The 11,668-nt window shown below is 53.4% G+C and overlaps 3 protein-coding genes across 3 annotated transcripts; 1 reads left to right on the top strand and 2 right to left on the bottom strand.

Annotated features, from left to right (window-relative positions):
• Positions 1 to 669: 669 nt before the first annotated feature.
• Positions 670 to 2,465, bottom strand: AYL99_07717 (hypothetical protein; the record flags this gene model as incomplete). The annotated part of the gene is made up of 6 exons (XM_018839226.1): positions 670 to 1,683; positions 1,779 to 1,838; positions 1,895 to 1,964; positions 2,027 to 2,066; positions 2,119 to 2,195; positions 2,296 to 2,465. The coding sequence occupies 6 exons, from the start codon at positions 2,463 to 2,465 to the stop codon at positions 670 to 672; spliced, it is 1,431 nt and encodes a 476-aa protein (XP_018691994.1).
• Positions 2,466 to 3,156: 691 nt separating this feature from the next.
• On the bottom strand, positions 3,157 to 4,810 carry AYL99_07718 (hypothetical protein; the record flags this gene model as incomplete). Its single annotated transcript, XM_018839227.1, has 2 exons — positions 3,157 to 4,378; positions 4,434 to 4,810. 2 exons carry the CDS (start codon positions 4,808 to 4,810, stop codon positions 3,157 to 3,159), a joined length of 1,599 nt encoding a protein of 532 aa, XP_018691995.1.
• A 773-nt stretch (positions 4,811 to 5,583) lies between these two features.
• Positions 5,584 to 11,668, top strand: AYL99_07719 (hypothetical protein; the record flags this gene model as incomplete). The annotated part of the gene is made up of 7 exons (XM_018839228.1): positions 5,584 to 5,771; positions 5,836 to 7,003; positions 9,129 to 9,239; positions 9,337 to 9,409; positions 9,481 to 9,602; positions 9,654 to 11,392; positions 11,452 to 11,668. 7 exons carry the CDS (start codon positions 5,584 to 5,586, stop codon positions 11,666 to 11,668), a joined length of 3,618 nt encoding a protein of 1,205 aa, XP_018691996.1.

Here is an 11,668-nt window from a genome sequence, read left to right on the forward strand (position 1 = left end):
GTGAATAGGGCTGGGGTTTGAGGTGCATCATGTGTAGGCGAGGCTACGGACCACATACAGTACAGTACATTATTTCCTGCTCCTTTCATTCGAGCTGTTTTCTTTGCAGATATGCTCGTCTCCCTCTGCAGCAGGCACCAGGGGCATAGAGTCGAACACGTAAGTCAGTCAGTCAGTCAGTCAGTAAGAAAGCTGAACAACAAGACCGTGCGGCGCCCTAAATGCTACCATGCTCGTCGTATATGCAAAATATCTCTGTGCAAGCAGATAAAGATCTATTCATTCATTTAAAAATGCGCCCCCTCTTCAGCTCCCAATCCCAGATCCAGGTTCGCCCCAATACCCTGACTTCACGCATTATTATGTATTGCATGCGTCTTTCCTCGAACCTGGGAGGACCACTCCGCTGGTGTCTTGACCCGCCATAGGCACTGTACGGGGCCAACCCCGTCTGGGCCTCGCCCGATGTTTTTCGTCAGCCACCCATCCATGGGGGGCCTCGATGTGCAGCATGTTTGTGATCCAACTGTGACTCCTTACCCTATATGTGCACTCTCAAAGGTATGTCTCCGGTGAGCTAATCGTTGAACCTATACCCCTTCTCCTCCATCTCTCCCTGCTCTCCAATCTGGTCCAGAGTACATCATCGCAGCTCCTCGCTTTCACGACCTACGTGTCAGCGTCAATCCCTGGCTCCGGCACAAAGTTGATGCCATATTCTTTCTTCTCCAGGCCAGCGAGCGTCTCCTTCCCGTATTCGGTCAACTCGGGCTTTCCGTTGGCCTCGGTAGAGGACGTGAAAAATCTCGGCTTGAACTCGACATTCAAGTCTTTCCTCTTTGCAGCTTTGTCTCTCTGGGCTTGTTCCAAGTCCTGTTTCATCCTGGTCGCATCCGAGTAGCGCTTTTCGTTGATTGCGGTGGTGACCTCGGCCCAGAACGTGCGAGATTCGTGCGGCAGTTGCTCGTGGGCTGGGGGACACGACTTAGGCACCGGGAACAAAGGTTGTAGGTCAATGAGAAGTTGCTTGTCGGAAGTCGGTTCAATGTTTGGAGTTTCCTTGACCGCTGCGGTGTTCGGAATCGTGTAAAAGATTTGCTCTTGCCAGCATCCTTCGAGCTTCGCCAGAATATCCTTCTCAGGAACGTCCTTGACGCGCGTATATTTGTCGTCAGACGGATCGTAACGGAAAATGAGACCGTGGACTCGGTTCTGCGCCTTGCCAAACCAGGATTCCTCCACATATGTTAAGAGGCATTTCAGCCTCGTCTGCGGACAGGTTATTGAGCATGTGTCCGCGACAGAGATGTACAGGGAACCCCGAAGTAGACCGCCTAGGGAAGCGGCCGGGTGGACGAGTTGGTATTCTTCGTTGTCCCGCTGTGTAAGAGTGATGAAGATGCCCCGGTTGAAGGCACCGGGGATCACGCGAACGGATGTGCCCGTGAACTTGGCAGAGATTTGGTCATAACCTCTGGCAATGATGCCACGAGAAGGGCATTCGTACCAATAGGCTGAGACGGGAGGGTGGTGTGAAGTCTGTTCGGTGAGAAATGATATTCGAACTGGCTTCTCGCCAGTGTCGCCATTGACCTGCGGCTCTGTGGGGTCGACGGAAGGCTGAGGCGGTGCTTTGGAAGGGTTAGATATAGGCGGGGCGTCCGCGTTGACTTCCCAGTGGCACTATGCGAAGAGGGCGTTGCGTTAGCAAGAGGTCATATTAGTTGGAGGATCCCCGTGTAGGGTACAAGGAGAACATGAGACGACTTGAGACGTACCCTGAAGAATTCCCCCAGCGTCGAATTATAGGGTTTGCAAGGCTTGCCTTTCACGTATTTCTGTACACTCCTTTAGCTTCACCCACCAACAAGACAGAGAAGGACTCTTCACAAACCAGATCTTTGGTGAACCAGAAGCGTAGCACTTCCAACATCCGACCGAGAGGCTCATCTGATCTTCCTATACTGTAGCACCCCGTCAGGACATGCCTGGAAGATAAAGCGCATCTGCAGCAAAGCACTCTTACCTGACGAACGTCTCCGGTCTATCCAAGTAGTGCCAGTATTCTGCATGCTATCAACACCTCTGCCCCTTGATAGTGCTTGCTGCTGCACATACCTAGATTTGGTATAGGCTCTATTAATTGTGACGGCAATGAAAACCGAACATTTGCGATATCTGAGACACCGATAAACCTGTTCCGTGCCCGGTCGAGTCAGCCCAACATTCTTGAACGTGCAAGGACACTCCTCCCAACCGACAGCTGGCAATATTTTGTTTATGGCAGGGACGTACTTCTTCAACAGGCCCAGGAATGTTCGAAGCTTGGAGCTATCATCTCGCAGATCGTTATCGGCAGGGGCAATGCCTCCCGTGGGAGGGGTAGACGAGTTAGGAGTGCTCGGTCGGGTGTTGGGATTAGAGGTTGCAGGTGTAGCAAAAGGTGTATTCGAGGTAGAGGTCATGATATGAGCCTTGGGAATCTCTTCTCTCTCTCGCAGGCTCCCCGGAAAGAACTCGCGTGCGCACTTGTGACGGCCGGTGAGGTCTGGGAAGGACTAGATTTTCAAGGAGCGACTGTCTTGCGGTGAAACGGATAAGAATAAGAGGCCGAATTTTGGATGGGGGGAGGTTCGAGGGCCTTTGCCTAGGAGAATAATGCCAACGAGATACTCGGACAGGTTGCAGGGGGTGGTGAAAGTTGGTGGCTGCAAAAAAACCATCCAATCCCAAGCAGGAGATGATGATCGTGGTATGGGAAATCCATGCGGGATGGACGAAGCAGCTCGGTAACCTCGTTGGGGCGGCCCTGATTCTCTGGATGACGCGCACTTTGGACCCTGGGAGGGAGCAAGTCTAAGTTCGCTTGGGTTCCATTATCTCGCTGTGGTGGCTCGGGTGGCGGTGCCAAGTCTAGGCAGTATCGATAACGCCAGCCTCGCCAACCTGCCCAGCACCAGCCTGATCAACTCCTCCCCGCAGGATCAGACTCGTCAACGAACCGTCCCGGCTGACAACGGGCCTTCTCGTAAAGATTACTGCGTCATGCATATGAGACGCAGTCAGATCTGTCTACCTGGAAGTCCGTATATTGCTATCTCGCCATGATTATCCGATCCGTCCCGCAGGAGGGGGATTATCTCACGACTTCCGCCCTTATTTGAATGTCAGTGTTTTCCCATCCATGAAAGCCTTCAAGGCTACGCAGATCCCCGCTAACAAGGCTGCTCTGAACGCACCTCCCGTTATGCTCCCTGCTCCCAGCGTGAGCAAGTACCACACGACCCCTATCTTTCGATTGCCGTCTCGATCAAAGTCAGGCTTGAGAAGTCCCATTTTGTTGAACTGTGCCAGCTTGCCAGTTCCAGCAAAGGGAGGGTATCTCACAGCCAACAAGCTTTCCATCCAGCCTGGGGTATAAGTGATGGACCGTTGATGCGTGAAGCAGTCGAATGAAGCCTTGCCCCGGTATGCTCCAGTGCCCGAGTCGCCCACTCCACCGAAAGGTAAGTTCGGTATGATGCCGTGGAAGAAGCCATCGTTGATGCTCGCACCGCCAGAGCGTGTGCCTGCTAAGACTCTGTCGGTCTCGGCCTTGGATCCAAAGGCATACACCCCCAACGGGGTCTCATGGAGCTCGTTGGCAATGCTGATAGCTTGATCCAGGTTGTCGACGGGCAAGATCGGGATCAGGGGCCCAAAAGACTCTTCCACTAGCAGCGAGTCCTTGGGATCTGAGACCTGGATCACGGTGGGCTCAATGAAGAGCTGGTCTGCATCCATGGTTCCACCAATGACAATTCTGCCTGAAGTGTTGTCGAGCATTTTCTTGATGCGATTGAATGAGTTGATATTGACAATCCTGGAGTAGTCGGCACTCTTCTTTGCACCTTCCGGGAAGAATTCCCTCATAGCCGTTTTCAACTCTGCAATCAGAGTAGGGACAACTTCCCTATCAGCCAGGATGTAGTTCTGGCTGATGCATACTTGGCCTGCGTTCATGGTCTTGGACCACAGCAGCCGTCGAGCTGCCAAGCGCGTGTCGGCCTTCTTGGTCACGATTGCAGGATTCCGTCCACCCAACTCGAGAGCAACTGGAGTCAGTGTCTTCGCTGCTGCCTGAGCGATGATTTTGGCCGTGCGGGAAGAGCCGGTGAAGAATATTTTGTCCCACTTCTCCTCCAGCAATGCTGAGGTTTCAGGGATAGCACCCTGGACGCAAACATAGCAGTCGGGATCAAGCGCCGTTTCCATGATTTTTTGCATGACTGCGGCACTGTGCGGCGACTGCTCCGAAGGCTTCAAAACGACTGTATTTCCTGCCGCGATGGCTCCAATCATGGGACCAAAGGACAAGTTGACGGGGAAGTTGAAGGCACTCGAAGTTGTGTTAGCTGCGCGCGCGATGTGCGAGGCGGGTCGATATTGCTTACCCGATCACAAGGACCACACCTAAGGGATCCTTTCGAATTCTGGGGTTGACCAGGCGATTCGAGAAGGCGATGTCGGCGGGCTTCTCGTCCTTCATCCATTTCTCTAGATTTTGAGTCGTGAAGACGATGTCATTTTGGGTCCAGTTGATCTCCGCTGTGAACGCTTCGAAAGTGCCTTTGCCCAAATCCCGAGAGACTGCCTCCTGGAGCTCTCTCTCATGGTCGGCGATGGCCCAATAGAGCTTGCGTAGCTGCTTGAGTCGGAACTCGGCCGGGCGCGTTTTCTGGGAAAAGAATGTCTTTCGAAGGCGAGAGACGATTGAAGGGATCTGCTCAACTGGTGTGCTAGTGAAAGGGGGGAGTTGAACTGAAGTCATCTTGGACTATTTGCACGGCTTTCCAGAGATATGTGAACTCGTCGTCGCTTAGGAAGAAACCCAAATAGGATCAGATCTTGACGACAAGTAAGATAAAAAAGGTCTTGTCTTCGGATTTGGGCAGCTGAGACGTTGCATGCCTCATGCAGCCTATTGTCTGAAGATGCCTCGGTTCAGCCTTCAACCAAATGTCATCAACAGCTAGCTCGAGTCTCAGGTCGCAAATGGCGAAAATGTGCTTGTCAATGTCGTTGGAATCGTGTGCTCAATGATCCATGGGAAGCTCCTCGAGATATTTATCTGGTTGCAGTTACAATCAGGCCGGATACATGCTCCTGAAGTATCCAGCTCTTTGTTTTTAATTACGGCAGGTGCGGAAACATAAACATGTCTCGCATGCTATTAACCAGAACCAGGCCTATATCTACGTGGCCAATAAGCCCTAGTTCGTAGCTGGCTGAACCTCACCAAGTCGTGACGCACCGCCACGTCCTGCCTCACTCTTGGCGCCCCCTTATGACTCGTGTTTACTCCGTACCTCGTATTCCGTACCATTCATTCAACTGCTGCAGCCCCCCTCTCTCTCCGCAGTTTCAACATCATCAACATCATCATCATCGTGTCTCGTCTGCTGCGTCACAAGGTCTCTTGTGCCTCTGGCTTCATTCACCCCAACTCCTTCAATTCTGATATTCCCTTTTACTGGTTGTCTTTCGTTTAATTTGCGGGGTTTCTGCATTGTCCGTCCTTTTTCTCCAGATTCAAATGGCGACATGGCAGTGTTCTTTGATCTTGACGACGACGACTGCTCAGCGAGCGGTCGATCGCGCCCTGACACGGGAGCATCGTCCCACCAAGATCAGCTGAAATCAGCTGTCAATGGAGGACCCAGTGGAGCGAGCAATGGACAAGTACTGTCGACGGCACCCAACAAACTGGCTGCCGCGTTGACTTGTTATCCGTAGGCACAGAGATATGACCATATGAACCTCCTCTACATCCACTAACCTACTGGATTTTATTAGTATTGCCCTCTCCTTGTCCTCTCATCTAGATCTCAATGATCTGCACGCTCTTGCGGCCACTTGTCGAAATGTCCACCTGAGCCTCGCACAGTATGCACATCAACTCAAGTCTCAGTCCCTGCGTTGCATCCATGATGGAAGACCAGTTCTAGCAGAAGTGCTCCTGGAACAAAGAGGAAGAACGGATACTGTGGACTCTCGCGCGAGCACAAGTTCGCTGCAAGTTTCGGCAATCTCACAGATGCAGGCGACAGCAGAAGCTATCGAAGGGGGCTGGCCTCCTCAGCATTCTGGGGGACTCTATGCATCAATGGGCGTTTCGAGCAAAATCAGCTCTTGTGCTCGAGATTTGGTGGCTCCGTGTCGCCGATGCGGAACGGTCGTATGTCGTAATTGTGCCGCTAAATCTCCCAGCACTATTCGGCTGAAGGATCGCTTTCGCCGACTTTGTAAGACCTGTCTCGATGCCCCAATCGAAGCACATTTGCAAGACATTGGCTCTGCCGACGATACCAGCGATAGTCCTCCCCTGTCCAGTGCCAGTTCGATGCGATCTGAACGGTCAGCTTCAAGCTCATCCGCATCGGGCAACACCCCGGGCGTGCAGAACTACGAGTCAACCATCAGCTCGCACCGTGCCTTTACTTCTTCGGCGTTTCTTCGAGGTCCCTGCACCTGCGAGACGCGTGGAGTTTTTTTGTGTACCCCCTGCGGCCAGAGTCTGCGGGTGGCCGACACCACTTACAAGAGGGTGTGGACCTGGCGGTCTCGGTACTCGACGCATATTGGCGACGGTTTAGGTACCGGGTTGGGATTGGGAAACCAAGCCCAAAAATGCGGCCGTGGGGAAGATTGCCTAGAGACCAGTGGCAAAGCCGTATGCTGGGTGGAGATTGACTGCTCTCAAGGCAAGGCGCATGATCCGGCTGAGGTGGACAGGAACAGCTTCAACCGACTAGGCACACCAGATTCGGCCTATGGCAGTAACAAGCCAGGGTATCTCCAGCAAGAGATTGAGGGGATAGGAGGGGTGGTCAAGAAGAAGGTAAAGAAGCGTGTCAAGGTTGGGGCGGGGGTGTGGGAGTGGGACGATGAGAGGGAGAGTGGTAAATATCTGGAGCGGGAAGCCAAGGGCACAGCACGCAGTTGGTGCGGTTGGTGTGGGCGGGTATGTCCTTCCGAGCAGGACCGGCGTGAGTCTTGCATGGATTTAACAGACATAGCAGTCTAGACAGGACGGAGGCATGCTCTGCAGAGGCGTTGGGTAGGTGGCCATACCCAGTCGTGTCGGTGGGACATGGCAGCGAGGATCTTCCGGGTACCGACACGCCAACACACCGCATGGCGGAGAACTATGCACCAGAGTAGTAAAAAGTATCTGGCTACACAGAATGGTCGTGTGCCAGGTGGCGAACTACTGCGTACTCTGTACCTGTGGGGGAGCAGGGGTTGCCAGCCTGGTCCGTACCCCGGATGCAGATCCTAGACGGATAGTTGTTGTGTTAGCATTGTCCGTCAAGGTGGTTGGTGAGCAATGCTAGTGACTAGTGCTTGGATGTCCCTGCAGGTACACGGTCGGGGCCGGATGCTGCTGCAGTGCGGATGGCCAAAGCCGCTGTGGAATGCGGATGGAAAGGTACAGCGGCCACTGGGGAGCGATTGGTTCGCCCCCAACCAAGGGAAATGTGGTTACACGAAGGGCTAAGCAAGCGATGGAGGGGGCGCCGAGGGGGGGTAGCTCGGGCTGGGGAACATGTACTTTTACTTTAGGCACAGAGCTATGGAGAGGGGCCGACGCCGAGTCTACGCTGTGTAAAAAGTACAACAAGGCTGAGGCTGAAGGAAGCACGGAGGATCAAAATTAAGGTCGTAAGACGACCGAGGCAGTCTGCACGTCGCAAGACGAATTAAGGGGATACGAGACACTGGGGTTCACTCTGACTGTGCACAATAATACGAGTCGGTGTCGATCCCGTGTGTGTATGTGTCTGTGTGTGTGTGACATAAGACCCTGTGCCGCCCACGGCCAGACATGCCACAGAATTTGGGGGTCAGTGAAATTAGCTGCAGCAAGGACGATGAGCCTGGATAAGTCACACTGCAAAGTCCTGTGGACACCCTTGGAAAATACAGTGCACACTGGGCACATTGAACACATTTGCAGGCGCCTGGCACGGACTCCGAGAGGCCCCTAGTCTTCCGTCGAGCCCGTCGCCAGTGTCTCGTACATGATAACAGCAGCGGTTCGATATCCCAATTCTACTATCGCACCTCCAAACCCCCACAACCCCCCTGGTCCAACTCCACGGTCGCTAGCAAAATGCAGATAGCACATCCGCAGGGCATTGGAGGTGTGCAGTCTGGACCAAAAGCAATTCTTGCATCGATCGCCCGCTATGAGTGAAAATTTTCGAGGCAACCCTGACTAACGTCCTCGTGCAGACCAATCTGCTCTGAGACTCTGGCTGAGGATGGCAGAGACAGGAAAGACAAAGAGAATCCTATCCATCCATCAAACCAGACAGAAGGAGCTATTTAGCGAGCCCGCCAGCCATAAAAATAATCGTGCCCACGTCTGTCCACCTGACCTGTGACTTCGCACACCGACCGCAGGTAGTTTCGACGGACACTGGCTGCTACTACTATTGACTGCGTTCTTTCTTTTCACCTTTGGCCACTTGCTCACCGGCAGGAGCCCAACAGCTGAGAGAACAACAAGACAAAAAAAACACTATCCCATTGTCGCCCATTCAACGCTGTTGATCACCAACCACCACGACAAATCCCTCATTCGCGTCTCTTTCTCTCCTCCCACACCTTGTGCCTCTCGCTTCGTCCAGCTGACCCTATCCTCGACACTTTCGTTATTCTTACACTTCTTTGCTGGTCGTGTGCTCTGAAAGAAATTGACTCGGCACGCCGGTTTGACCGACCTAAAAAGCTGTCCCCCAATACTCATCCTTAACCCCGGGTGCAGCCACCAACCTGCCTACCGCCTACCGCCTACCACCCTCAGCCTGTCGGATTTGGAGATTTCAGCGGGTCCGTGCGCTGAACAAGTCGACATCATCACCCCTGTCATCATCGCCCAAAGCCTCTAATCTCCGTCCCTGTGGTCCTCGCAGTCTGCACCGTTTGATTTCTGTCCTGGGAAATACCCTTGATAATCAACCGAGGGTGCACACACACCGTCCGGCTGCATTTTCCACAGTCCTCACAAATTTAACAGCCAATTGCACACTCCTCTCTGAAGAAAAAAAAAATCCTCAATTCTAAAGGCACAAAGAAACTAGACGTCGCTGGTCATGAGCTTGCCAAATGCGGTGCACCACCGTCGACGGAGTTCATCTCTCGAGCGCCGGGATCCGTATTCCTCACCGTCGGTTTACTACGACGAGGAAGCCGTAAGACGTCAACTATTGGGCTCCCGAAACAGAGCCGTCACTTCAGTCAGTGACCTGTTCCCCTTTCTCATGACTCCTGCTGACCCGTTGTTGTCAGTACATCAAAACCACTCGCGAAAATGCTCTGGAGGCTTTCAAGGGCAACTATCCCGCTCGGAGGACAAGTCACGGTATGACACATTCCACTCAAAGTCACTTGTTGTCATAGAAAAGGAAGATGGCTGACACCGGGTCGTTGCAGATGAACACCATGAACAACACCAGGAGTTGCTGGTGGACGTTGACCGCACCTTGCAGGATCTCTTGGAACGCGAAGATGTGGACAAGAACCAACAGATCACGATCGAAGATAACGGTCCCAAGGTAGGCCCCCAGCCGCCCCTGGACAGTGACAGAGGTTGACCCCCCACACAGCACATCAACTTGGGCACCTTGGCTTCTGCAGGCTACCGATCAGCTGAAGTTCGTGGAAATTACATGATCAGCAACCTCCTACAAGAGTTGACTTTGGCCAAAGATTTGGGCAAGAAGGTGGTCAAGATACACCGCTCTCGATTGAGTGAGAACCCCGTCGACCGCCTGTCGCGCCGCATCCGGGATGAGTTTTGGAACAATTTGACCCGGTGCCTGGACGGCGACACAATCGAAAGGGCGGGTCGCGATCCCAAGGACTGGACGGCCGATCCTAGGCCTCGCATCTATATTCCCTCGGGCTGCCCGGAGCAGTTCGAATACTACACCCAAGTTGCCAAAGACCGCCCGGAAATGCGGCTGGACGTCCTCTACCTGCCCGAAGGTCCCATCACTGCAGAGTACGTGCGGGGGCTCAATAGCGCTCCTGGCATTCTGGCCCTAGCTATGAGGAAAGAGATGGTGGATGGACAAGAGACGCTCAAGGGCGAACCATTTGTCGTGCCTGGAGGACGTTTCAATGAGCTATACGGCTGGGATAGCTACATGGAGTCCCTGGGTCTGCTTGAGAATGGACGGGTCGACCTGGCTAAGTCCATGGTGCTGAACTTTGCCTTCTGTGTCAGACATTATGGCAAGATCTTGAACGCCAACCGTTCTTACTATCTCACTCGATCACAACCGCCCTTCCTGACCGATATGGCGCTGAAGGTCTATGACAAGATCAAGCACGAATCGGGAGCTCTGGACTTCTTACGCTTAGCCATCCGAGCAGCCATCAAGGAATACTACAATGTGTGGATGGCGACACCTCGTTACGATCCGGGGACTGGTTTGTCACGATACCGGCCCGATGGTCTTGGTGTACCACCGGAGACCGAGGCATCTCACTTTGTGCACATTTTGACACCGTATGCCCAAAAGCACGGCATGACGTTCTCCGAGTTTGTCGAGGCGTATAACAGTGAAAAGGTGCACGAGCCCGAGCTGGACGAATACTTTTTGCATGACCGTGCCGTCCGCGAATCTGGCCATGACACCTCATACCGGTTGGAAGGCTGTGCGGCGAACCTAGCCACGATCGATCTGAATTCGCTGTTGTACAAGTACGAAATTGATATTTCGTGGTGCATTCGCCATTATTTCAAAGATCGCTTGAGCATTCCCGCTGAGTTCCAGACGGAGGCCAACCGAAAAGAAGGGTTCGAGACATCGGCAACATGGGATCGACGAGCACGGTTGCGCAAGGCTCGCATTGATAAGTATATGTGGAACGAAGCCAAGGGCATGTACTTTGACTATGACACGGTCCATAAGAAGCGTACAACTTACGAGACGGCAACGACCTTCTGGGCGATGTGGGCAGGATGCGCGTCACCTAAACAAGCAGCTGCGCTGGTGCTCAATGCCCTGCCAAAGTTTGATTGTTTTGGTGGGCTCGTGTCAGGCACTGAGGAGTCTCGTGGGGAAGTAGGACTCGATCGCCCTAACCGTCAGTGGGACTATCCGTTTGGATGGGCTCCTCAGCAGATGCTGGCCTGGGGAGGGTTCATCAAATATGGATATATTGAGGAAGCACAGCGGCTGGCGTACAAGTGGCTGTACATGGTTACCAAGGCATTTGTCGACTTCAACGGAGTGGTGGTGGAGAAGTACAACGTGACTCGTGAGCTAGATCCGCACAAGGTCGAGGCTGAGTATGGCAACCAGGGTGCCGACTTCAAGGGCGTGCCCCGAGAGGGGTGAGTATTCTTTCTGATCTCCTTTTGTTGGGTTCCGCCCCATTGCTGACGACGTTCAGGTTTGGTTGGGTCAATGCCAGCTACGTGTATGGACTGTCCTTCATCCCGATGCACATGAAGCGCGCTCTCGGCACCCTCACCCCGTACGAAACGTTCGCGAGGGCAACTGAAATCAAGCTGGGAGCAGGCGAGGGGACCATTGAAGAAGGATCAGATGAATCGAGACAGGAATCGTCGGACGAAGCTGTCGTCACATCGAGCCATGAATCGCCATGA

This window comes from Fonsecaea erecta (assembly GCF_001651985.1).
Source record: "Fonsecaea erecta strain CBS 125763 chromosome Unknown Scaff6, whole genome shotgun sequence".
Classification (NCBI taxonomy): Eukaryota; Fungi; Ascomycota; class Eurotiomycetes; order Chaetothyriales; family Herpotrichiellaceae; genus Fonsecaea; species Fonsecaea erecta.